Here is a 12,506-nt window from a genome sequence, read left to right as displayed (position 1 = left end):
CCGCTGTTTACAATCGTTAGGTACGAAAATTTTGTGACTTTCGGATCGCCAATACGATATTATCGTGACTAATACGATTTTTTGCGGAAGCATTGTCGTGATATTTTCGATCTCCAGAAATTTTCGTTTCCAATCCGAATTTTTCCCATTCGGGATTCGAACTCGTGTTTTGATAAATCTGCCCCTGTATTTATTCCACAGAAAGAATTACCATACCTAAGTAAACCGCTTTTGAAAATGTCTCTGTTTGCTTAAGACAGCAGCTGCCATTTTAAATAGCTTCCTGTTTGCAGTCTAGCTTTTGTAGCTATCAGATAACAACACATTCCTAAGGTAGGGGGAGGGAGTTCTTGGCATTGTTATGGGGGGGAGCAGGAGTGGTGAGAGAGCTCCACAGACTCTGGCCACAGGAATTAGGGATTTTTCTGAGAGGAAGTCAGACGTCCAAACAACATGTTTATCAAAAGAAACACAGGATTTCTTGTCTCTTTTTTTGTAGAGGACTGATATTCATATAGTTTAGATGAGTTTAGAGGGCCGATAGCACATGCAATAAAAATGTCCTGTATCAATTTGCACTTTTGGAAATATGACATTTCTAGAAAGTGTGTTCCTTTTATTAAAGACTATTCTACTTTATTGGGCTTTCTGGCTCATGTCATATTAGGTAGTTACTTTTAAATACAATGTGACTAGAGCTGTATGTGTGGGTTTTTGCTTTTGCAGCAACTGTTCTCCATTTGGTTTAGTACATCTAATGAGCTATACAGTTTATTTCATGGTATGTTCTCCCTTTTTAAGCAACATATTTGTATGCTGGGATCAAGGGTATGCTTGCTATGTTCATTCATGAAAGTTTATAGTACTTAGACGGGGGCAAGGTGGGGCAACATCACTAGTACAGAGAATGTATTTGAGCTCTCTACACTAGAGTGGATACTAGAGTAGCTCCAAGATAGCCCTGTGTTGGTAGACACGCTTCCACTTAACTCACAGGAGGAAGCAGAGCCAAGCGCAACTGTATGGGAGTGTCTTTAATGAATGCAACAAATGCAATTCTATGACTTTTATGTCCGTATTTGTCTAGTCAGTAGCCTGCACAGTATATAGGCCATTTGTATTTGCATTCTCCAGTCATAGACTACTGAAGGTTTGATAAAGTCCTTAATGGCATTGGCACATGCATTGATTCTGAGCATTTTGTCATGCATGCATTTAGTAGTTTCAGAATTGCTTTGTCACATCAGTGGCAATTCTGTCTGGCTCCTTTGCAGCTATGCAATATAAAAGGATTTTAGTAGAATGTTGTGTATGCCGTTAGTTTGCTCAGCTTCCTCCATGCAGTTGCTTAAACAATTTATGTAAGCATAGAAAAATGAATTTGGGTAAAACTACATCTATTAATACTCTTTGACCCTTTAACCATAGTGCTAGCTCACCTTTTAGGAATATTGCCAAGCTGCTTAGGAAGATTTATGATCCTCACCGCTGAACAACAAGAGCTAGCTCTGTTTCAGAAAAGGCTTAGCTGCCTGATAAAGCTTACACACCACAGATGTTAGGAGATCTGGAAATCTAAGTCCCAGGCACAGTTATTGATTTTAACATTTCACTTGTCTAATGAAACCTGGCAATAAAGTGCCATCTGAATATTAGACCAAGAGCATTTTCCAGTCTCTGTCCTTCAGTTTTAAAATTGTTCAGTTTGGTTGTAATTAGGCATCAAAATTTGATGTGGTCTGTTCCTTGTTTTTTATGTTCATTTCTCATTATGTGATATTTTGGATTGCTTTTGTAAACCACACCTAGCAGCACTGTAACTGCTTACCGCTGTATAGAAAAGCAGGCACATTTTATTTACTGTCATTTTTTTCTCATTGCACCTAAACAAATTTGTAATCTAAAATGATTGACCAATGAAATTGGTTTTAGGAGGGGATTGTCTATAAATAATAGGAACTGCAGAATTATATAGGCTAACTCTTTCAAACGTCGTGATGTTGTTTTTAATTAATAATAATTGTAAAGACACCATTCTCTTTATCATATCTATATAATGTTAGACTTTTGTTTCTTTAATAAGGCCTTAAGGATTACCATGGTTTTTACAAGATTTAGGGGCACAACTCTAACATTTATATTTTTTTTTTAATTTTAAAAATTGTGATAAGCTTATTTTCATTAAATTCTGAAATTTACTCAAAGGAGAAGGAAAGGTAAAATCTAAGTAAGCTTTATCAGAAAGGTCTATGTAAAAACAGCCATAAGCACTCAGGGAAACACTGCACTGACTTCTCTGTCAAAAGAAACCGGATTTGTTGTCTGTTTGTTTTCCTGTGCCAACATCTGTGTATCTCTCCCCTCTCCTGCACCCCCCTCCCTCAAGATTGCTGAGAACTCCCTCCCCCCCCCCCTTAGGAATGTGGATCTGAGCCAATCATCAGGTAGCTTCAGCATAGTCTTACTAACTGCGCATGTACACCAGTCTTGGTCTTGAGCTCAGGGGAGTTTTTTCCCTATGAGGCTTTTGATCATCTGAACGGGAGAAATATGGGGAGACCTAAGGGTACTATTGAGAGAACTGAAGGTATACCTGTAGCTTGAGATTAACTTTTTATTAGCATTTCCTTCTCCTTTAAATGTATAAAATGAAATCCCTGTGAGGGAAATAGTCGCAAAACGTAAGTTTTAAAATGGGTAAGTGTGGTCAAATATTAAATTGAACTGCTCGTTTTGACACACATTTTATCTTAAGGGCAAGATATGGTTAATAGATTTTAATCCATTTGGAGAAGTAACCGACTCTCTCCTGTTTACCTGGGACGAGTTAAGGAGGAGCTGGAACCTAAGTGATGTAGAAAATGAGGAACAGGTAAGCAAATGATTGCTGCACACTTTTACTGATCCTATTTACTTTACTACCAGAGGCACATAGAGAAATTCTCATAAACTCTGTGCATTGGAAATGGTGTCTACCTGTTCAGAACATCACATCAACATCAGAATCCAATACAGTTTTTACTTACCCACATCATTAGTCTTATCATATCTCTCCTCTTCTTATATTTCTTTATAAAGGTGACATTCTACTATACTAGCAATTCAGTAGGTCTGTCACCCTTCACACTGTCTCTCATGCTTCACCTTGCTATCTGGGTTTGCCATCAGTGCATGAGTAGAGAAATACATTTGGCTGCAGCCCTGTTTTTTGTCTTTCCCTATTAGAGTTTAGAATTAAACAGTGATAGTGTTTATGAGCTATATTGGTCTATTTCTCAATTGCTTTATTCCTTATTTGCATAATTATTATTTCACCTAAGGGCTCAAACTTCACTGTAAATTAGTAAGCATTTAAACACAATCCACATAAGGTACCTGCACCTTTATATACTCATTTTTACCTGCAGCTATAGCTAACCATACTGACATATTGTCAGTCATTTCCTTATTTCTGCCCTTTATATAAAATAAAGTTTTGATCTCATTTGCACACTTGAAGTTACTGCGAGTTCCCCCGGAACAGCGTTGTTTCTTCTGTTTTTATGGCACCCTTGAACATCCTCCTACTAAGGTTTTATTTTATTGGTGGCAGTACAGGTATTGGACCCCTTATCTGGAACCCCATTATCCAGAAAGTTCATTTTAATCAAATAATTCACATTTATAAAAATGATTTCCTTTTTTTCTGTAATAATAAAACAGTACCTTGTACTTGATCCCAACTAAGATATAATTAAGCCTTATGGCAAAAACAATACTATTGGGTTTAATCACTGTTTAAATAATTTTTTGTACATTTAAGGTAGGAGATCCAGATTGCGGAAAGACCCCTTATCTGGAAAACCCTAGGTCTCGAGCATTCTGGATAATAGGTCCCGTACCTGTACTGGTACTGTATACTGTACTTTTGTGTTATCTGACCCTGTGGCCTAAAATCTGGGAATGCTTATGTGTTCTACTATATGATGTTTTGTAATGATTTGTTCTGTTAACTTTTGTCAGGATTGTCCAACATTTCGATATACAAACAGTGAAGTCACTGTTCAACCAAGCCCTTTTTTAAGTTACCGACTTCCAAAGGATTTTGTAGACCTTTCAACTGGAGAAGATGCCCACAAATTGATTGACTTTCTTAAGCTAGTAAGTAGTTGTGTTGCAGTTATAAATCTGTATAAATAAAGTGAGCAGTTAACCATACTTTGTTAGTGTATGGATTTCTATGACTTTAAAAAAAATGTAGTTATGATTTTTGTACACTCTGGAAATTTGCAAAATCTGTGCAAATTAACAGATTGGTGCTTTCCTCAAACAGGCTGAGTCATGGTCACTTTCTACATCACACTAATTCACTTTGAGTGTGATGTAGAAAGTGATACTCTGAATCTATTTGCAGTTTGTCTTCATTTATTATTATTTTTTAAAATTATTTAGCTTTTGTTTCTGCAGCTGTCCAGGATGTAATTTCAGCAGCTAAGCCAAATTTACCCTAGCAACCAGGCAGTGGAATGAATGAGAGAATGGACAATGAATAGAAGAGATTCTGAATAGATAAAAAAACCTAAATAGTAAAAAAAAAAAAAAAAAGTAACCATAATTGAGCTTCACAGAGCAATAATTTTTTGGATATTGGGGTTAGTGACCTCTATTTGAAAGCTAAAAAGAAGCACAAGAAAAAGTAATACAAAAAAATACAAATATAAGACAGATTAAAAAGTTGCTAAGAACAGCACATTCTATATCATACTAAAATGTATTGGTGGACAACCCCTTTAGTGGTAGTAGCAATTGGGACTTGGTCAACCAAATAAAAACTATAAAAAATTAAAGTCCAGTGGGAAAGTTGTTAAGGTGAACTTTGCTTACCTTAAAATGCACTTCCAGGTCTGGCCAGTCATAACCTCATTTTTATATAATTTATTTAGAATTCTGGCATTTCATTATGTAATTTTATAGGCTCTCAGTTTTATTTTATTTTCTCCTAGCTCTAGTTATCGATACACATAAATTTAGCCAGAAGCTGGCTCTTTACTTCTGCTGGCTCATTATCTTTTCTCTGCTGCCTCTGACACCCAAAACACCTTGGTGGAGAAGGGAAAAGTACATTATCTGGGAATGCACCAGGCAGGAGCCTCTCTTGCTTACTCCTAGTCTGTGCTCCATTTTCATTGCCACCGCCTCTTGTCATTAAGGCAATTGGTTACTTTCTTCCTTGCCATTGTATAGGCAAGCAGACTCTGCATGTCACATATTTAACATTTTGTAGCACTCTGGCACAGGAACTGACAAGAGACACAGCAAATAGGAGTTAAGTCTGCTGCCATTACTATGTGACATCATGTAAGGAAGTAAAAAAGCAACTGTAGCACTGAAACCCCCCCCAGCACAGAGTCTGTGCAGAAATGAAGGATCAGCAGAGGGATGATACTGAGGTGAATATCTCTTCAGCTGCACAACTAAGCTGTTAACTAAGTTTGGCAAAGATTGTTCTATTTACGTGAACTGTTAGATTTGTGTGAATGTTGTACAAAGGTGAACAACCCCTTTAAGTTGAAAGGAAAGTTAGAGTGGTTGCTATTAATACTACAAATTGCTATATTAGGTTGTATTTGTGTTTAAAGCTGTCTGTACCACTCTACCATTTCTCCTGACAGAATCGTAATGAGCAAGATGAGGACTCTGATTAGACTGGTTTATTCTTCTGCAGGGACATGAGGGACTTCAGATTCCTTTCAAGTAACCATGACATGAACTCTACGCTGGTGTCTTTGCCCAGTTCTTATATGCCCTGAGCTCACCTGAGCTCAGTACAGTAGAGGCATCCCTCACTGCTATCAGGAGCGAATAACACTAGTGACACCAAAATGAGTTCATGTTTACTTTTATCCAGTTGCTGTACTTTGTTGAAATAGGTATACTACAAATCCATACTTATTTATATTATAGAACCAAATTTAAACTCAAATATTGCCTATTATGAGAAATAAATATTCTGTTTTCCAGTGCTTTAAAGTAATGTGGATTTAAGGGATCAGATTTGGTTTGGTTAAACAATAAGGATTTGGCTAAATAGAAATCCTACAAAAAGTGCTGGGATTTGTCCATCTCCTAGATTCAAGTATGTTTAAACATGCATAAACTGCATTAGTGCACTCTCAAGTTAATAGTTGTTTAGTTAATAGGAGTGAATGGAACCTGACAAAATAATAATAATAATTAAGGAAATAATTTCATGCACTCTGCAGCCTAAGACAGCTTGTGATACCTAAATGATGTCTTGGAGCTACAGTAAACTATCAGTTTATGGGTTTTTAAAATACGTAAATGACTGGTCCATTTTAATTTTTGTTTTGTGTATTTTATATCATGTTCATTTTATTTCAGAGTTGTTAATTTCAGTTTACATCAAGGCAAGTCTTAATATCTTTTAATAAACAACCTTCTGCTTTGCCTGGTGCCTTTCCACTTTTAGTTATCACAAGACCTCTTTTGTGGGTGCAAATATGTTTTGAATTTGGGAATGCATATAGCAACTTTTTATCTGTTTATTTGCGATGTTTACATGAGCACAAAACTTAGATTTGCTATTTTTCGGTTATAAAAACAACATTTAAAAGGAAAATCTTAATACAGATATGGGATGCCTTATCCGGAAACCCATTATCCAGAAAGCTCCGAATTATGGAAAGCCTGTCTCCCATAGACTCCATTTTAATCAAATAATTCAGAATTTTAAAACTGATTTCCTTTTTTTCTGTAGTAATAAAACAGTACCTTGTAATTGATCCCAACTAAGATATAAAAAATCCTTATTGGATGCAAAACAATCCTATTGGGTTTGATTAATGTTTTATTGATTTTTTAGTAGGCTTATGGTATGGAGATCCAAATTACAGAAAGACCCCTTATCCGGAATACCCTTGGTCCTGAGCATTCTGGATAACTGGTCCTATACCTGTATATGTAAGGAGCTTAATATAATTGGCTAGGGCTATCATTGTTGCAGAAAGATAATTCACTTTGTTCAATAAGCGTTGGTTAGACATTGAGAGGCAGCAAGCTGGAATTGTGTATCTGACCTGCGTGCCTCTCTTGGCCTAGCCCCTGATACCAAGGTTGCATGCATGTGCCACTCTGACAACAATGAATTATTAAAATCTTGATTAGCCACAGGCAGAGAATAGCATTCATGTGATGTTCTTTACCTTTGGCTAACTAAGGCTTTTTAATAATTCAAAAGAATGCTGGCAGGCTGGGCTGGCAGCAAAGTATAATTACTTGTGACCAGATTCCTGTTTCATCCCTATGCACTGGTGGGAATGAGGTAGAATTGTAACAGGCTACTTAAACAACACTTCATAACATGGGAGATAAATTACCACATGATTTACACAGAGGGGCAGAATCATAGTCCTTTTTTTTAGAGAAATAGCCTAGGTACATGTTAATGCCAAGGCTGATGCAACAAGTGGCAGGATCAAAAGCAAACTAATGGAACAGTTATGTCCTGTGTGGCCCCCCTTCAAGTCACTGACTGACTTACAAGTTACAGAGATGCAAAAGAAAAAAAATGTGTTCTGGCAATTACATTAGCCATCCATTCACTCCAGCCTTTACTACTTATAATTCCACCCCCTTCCCAGAATGCTATAAGAGTACCATACATTCCAGTTCATGGTTATCCTTTCCAACACCCCAAATGGGAAATCTATTGTTGTGGACCAGCCACCCCACCCTTCCATCCTTCCTATTTAAACTGTGACAAACCTGTCTCCCCCATTTACCTCATTCTTCTCATCTCAACCCCCTTCTTTGCAGTCCTTCTTACTGTGCAAGCTGCCCCATTTTTTTTGCAATTCAGATTCCAAGAGGAAAACCCACCTGTGTCTCTCATTAATGAATGCTCCCTAAAAAGGCTGCTTCAAAATTGCATACATGGCACAAGATGAAAAGCACCAACAAACCCACTCAAACTCGTTTTTAAATTGCTTATTGCTGACTCCCAAGTGCAGTTCCTAATTTCCTTTATTTAAAAAAAAAAAAAAAAACCTTTGAAACATTGGGCTTATTAGTTATCAGTAATTTGAGGCTAATTAAATGATCCACGTGTGAGCAAAGGGAATTGGGGAAAGTGCCATCTTGGAATCCATTTCAGGTAAGTCAAGTCAAGTTAAGTTTATCGCCATCAATTCGATTAGCTATGTCACATTGGAAATTTTGTGCAGCGTAAGGGATAGTAATAAATATGGTAGTACAATGATAAAGTAAACAGCAAATAGTAAAAATAGTACATTAATATGGTAGGACAGAAACTTGATAGCAGTGCAACAATGATAACAATAGAAATGGGTATGTAATAGTAGTGGACAATTTAACCTGTATTGTGTTATGTGCAACAGTTTATAGTCCAGGTTTAAAGCAGGATTTGTCCATGACCAATGGCTAGTTGTTATGGTATTGGTGTCATTTCGGAGTTATAGCTTCTTGGTATAAGAAGTGTATTATAAATTTATCTGCTAGGAGCTTCACTACCCTGGTAGACATTTGTCTATTGCTTTAATCCTTGATATTTGTATTTGATGTAATGAAGGGGTTTCACCATTTGTTTTCTGCGTGGTTGTCATGACTGAATGTTGTCCCATAGATTTGTAATACCATATATATATCCTCTAGAATCTAGATTGTATGCACCTACAGACATGTGATTCATTCTGCTAACCTTGAAAGAAAATCACACACAGCTTGTTAAAGCGATTCTGACAAGAGTTTGAATTTTTTTTTTTTTAACTTGCCATGTTATTTACTTCTGAAACGCTATTAAAAAAAATCCCATGGTCCAGCTGGTCCTCTGTCCGCACCTTCTGAATCTAAGTCCCACAACGCCGCCATCTTCTTTCTTCTCTTCCTGGTTCCTGGATCGCCGCCCCTGCAATAAAAAAAAATGCTTACCTTTCCACCAATCGTTGACAGGTCCGGCGCTGCCGTTTCTTGCGTCATCTCGCACGTCGGCACTCAGGAACAGAGACAGTTGGGTTTGTCTCACAGTCGTCTCCAAGATCTTAAGAAGCATTTATTTAGAAAAGATGAGCTTTCTGGAGAAAATGGTCAACATGAGTAATAGGTCTTTTTGGAGGTAGAATCATATAATCAAAAGTATTATTTTGCTGTCAGTATCACTTTAATTTATTATATTCACTGTTCTGTATAACATTACTGTTAAGTGCTGCAGAACTTCCTAGCTCTATGAATGGAAATGCTTTACCATACACAGGACAAGTTCAAGCAACCCCCTATGAGCCTGGTGTTAAAGGGCACAAGGCAGTCGAGTCTCTGCCAATGGCTAGTTAAACTATAACATATAACTTTAGAACTCCTGAAGCAAAGTAAATAGGGTGCCTTTATTGTGGTCACAACGCAAAGTTTTAGGCTCTCATCAGCTCTTTGTTAAGCCTTGTTGAAAAGTATTAATACTAGTGACAATAGTAATAACAACCATAAAAGTACATAAAATGTGTGGGAAACACTCGTAGTCTCGTACGGCTAAGTTTCAACAACTATCATCATGACATCAAGCAAAACAAAGGTGTGGCTCCAGATCCAAAAGAAAGAAAGCATGATAGATGTTCTCTGTAATGCTGGCGCTATAATTATTTTTTACATTTATTGGATAATTTGGTTCACTGGGTTCAGCCAGTAAAATTAAAGTGAAACTGACACCTACTAGGTTTATTAACAGTACAAAACTAAAAACCGAAGCATTGCTACAGTGCTTCATAGGAAAAGCATATTATGGGGAAGTCAGTGTCGCACAGTAGAAATTGTATGCTGTAGAAGCCTTTAGAATTATCCACCATTTTTTTTTTTGCATAAAACACAACAGAGGCCGTAACAAGTATTTGATTAAATGGGTCATTAACCTTTAAATGAACTTTTAGTATATTATAGAATGGCCAAATTTAAGCAACTTTTCAATTGGTCTTCATTTTTTTTTTATTTTTTTTTTTATAGTTTTTGAGTTATTTGCTTTACTCTTCTAATTCTTTCCAGCTTTCAAATGGGGGTCACTGACCCCATCTAAAAGTCAGATGCTCTGTAAGGCTACAAATGTATTGTTATTGCAAGTTTTTATTACTCATCTTTATATTCAGGTGATCACCTATTCATATGCCAGTATCTTAGTCAAATCAATGCATGGTTGCTAGAGTAACTTGGAAAAACTTGCAAAAACTGCAAACTGGAGAGCTGCTGAATAAAAAGCTAAATTACCTAAAAACAGCAAACAATAACAAATTAAAACCAATTGCCAATTGTCTCAGAATATCACTCTCTACATTAAATTAATTTAAAGGTGAACAACCCCTTTAAGGGGATTAAGTCATCTACTGTCTCTAGTGGGCACACTTCTGCAGAAATGAAACAGCGTGACAGACTTTATCGCTGCTATTCTGTAGCAGGTATGAGACATTTCTTTAGTCTGATGACAATACATTATCATTGTTGATTTCTTGGTGTTATCTGTAAAGTCATTTGGGTGTAAAGGGACTTGTATATTCCACGTGAGCTCATCAAACAGTAAGTCTTAAATGCTTATAAAATAACCACAAGGAGAGCAAGTAACTGTATTGACAGGCTACAAGGCAGATCTCATCATTGTGTTCTTTGCTTCTCAAATAATGGTTTAATGGCGTGTTTCCAAACGACTAGCAGATCTTGTCTAGGCCTGCAGATATACATGATTCATTGGTGGTATCCAGGCTCTGGCAGAGGGTGAGAACATAATAAAGTGTCAGAACTGAACTTAGCACAGCTCACAAGGGTATAACATTTGCTATTCCAACATACCCAGAAGTAAATGCTGGAGGTTCTGGTACTCGCAGAACTGTAAATGCTACAGATTTCTGTGGATAAGATAATGGCAACAAAATTTTAGGAATCGCCACAGATCAGTTGCCATTGTAATTAATAGAAATTGCTGTGTGTTTCTTGTTAATGTATTATTTGGTTTTGGCAGCATGCTATTCATGGTCCTTCCCAACAACAAAAATGCCATAAACATGGTAATAACACCAGACAGCAGAGTATTAAAAAATAAAAAAAAAAAAATGTACTATTTTTTTTTTTTTATAGGAATAAGCTCTCCTAAATCGCATTTTGACTCTGTTTTGTAAGCATGGGAAGGCGCGAGTTCTTGCTTCAAAAAACATGTAGGTTTATAAAAAGGGTGCAGGAAGATCTGAGCACAATTGTTTTTATAAACCTAGCTGCTCTTTAAAAGGGATAATCACCTTTTCATAAATGTAATTTCTGGGCTGCAGTTACATCAGACACTAAAAAATGTTGCTAGGATTCTTGCCAATATGACAACCCCATAGAATTCAGCCCACCTGAACTTGAATAAACCAGGCATTCAATCACATAGTATTCCTATTGCGTTATAATAACCATACAAGAAGCTAGCCAGTGGGCCAAATCATAGTCTTCTATTACTGGGGTTAAAGACAGTTGAATGTGATAGGTAATTGTAGACTAAAGGCAGTTGTGCCCTAAGGGTGAAGACATATGGCGCTACTTAGTAGCAACTACTTGTCATGCTTAGTTGCCCGCGACTAATCTCCCCGATATGACATCCCACCGGTGAGGATGTAAATCGCCGGTGGGATGGCATACGAGGCACGGCGATTGCGGATGTTGCCTCTCGAGGCAACTTCGGTGATTTCGGCAAATCGCCAGTGCCTCGTATGCCATCCCACCGGCAAGGGAGACTTGTCGCGGGCGACTAATCTCCCCGTGTGCCATAGCCCTAAGGCTACTAGTATCAGCTACTTGTAATAAGGGTACTTGCTACAGTGACTGGCTACAGTCTCAGTCCTGGATAATCATTGTGATAGGGCTGCTGATCCTCTGTGCTGTATTGCATTGCCACTCTGATTCTTTGCTAGGTTTTAATTGCCTGATGCAGGGCAATTCATAATCTTTTTCACATGAAAGCTAAACACTATACCTTATATAGATTTATCATATGCAGCATTTCTAATAAAAATACATTTTTAAAAGAATCCATGTTCCAGACAAAAAAATAGACTTTTTAATATAGTTTAATATTCTTTTTTCATGTTATCACAGCTACATTGGCATGAATCCTAGTTAAAAAAATGGTTTGGAAAAAAAAAAAAAAAAAGCTCGAAAACCATAAACATAATTATCTTTTCTAAATTAACTGTATTTTTTCATTAGTTTACTTGCTGCCTCTTCCTGTCTACCCTGTTGATTTAATTGTTTAATTCTCATTCCCCCTATTTACATACTTTTATTGCCATTAAATTATTCTTTTTTTATTGTTTAGTTCAGAACATTTTCTTCTCCATAAAGGAAATTAATGTTTGAAAAGGATATACCATCACATGTTTATGGTCACAATCTCTCTTCTGTTACAATTATGCCAGCGCCTTGCATTGACTGCTTCTTCAAACATTAGCTTGGTTAAAGGAATACTGTCATGGGTAAAGATG

General features: G+C 36.8%; 1 protein-coding gene across 1 annotated transcript in view; it reads left to right on the top strand.

The window, feature by feature from the left end:
* Positions 1 to 6,446, top strand: part of cdc123 (cell division cycle 123) — a gene marked incomplete in the record, with an annotated part of 31,222 nt that extends 24,776 nt beyond the window's left edge. The window contains 4 exon segments of the mRNA NM_001017200.3: positions 2,756 to 2,872; positions 4,003 to 4,140; positions 5,652 to 5,915; positions 5,916 to 6,446. Of these exon segments, the coding sequence (NP_001017200.2) occupies positions 2,756 to 2,872; positions 4,003 to 4,140; positions 5,652 to 5,684 (288 nt within the window).
* Between the last annotated feature and the right edge of the window lie 6,060 nt (positions 6,447 to 12,506).

Source organism: Xenopus tropicalis, chromosome 3 (assembly GCF_000004195.4).
Source record: "Xenopus tropicalis strain Nigerian chromosome 3, UCB_Xtro_10.0, whole genome shotgun sequence".
Lineage (NCBI taxonomy): Eukaryota > Metazoa > Chordata > Amphibia > Anura > Pipidae > Xenopus > Xenopus tropicalis.
Note: the sequence above shows the minus strand (reverse complement) of the source record. Positions and strands in the feature narration are given on the sequence as shown.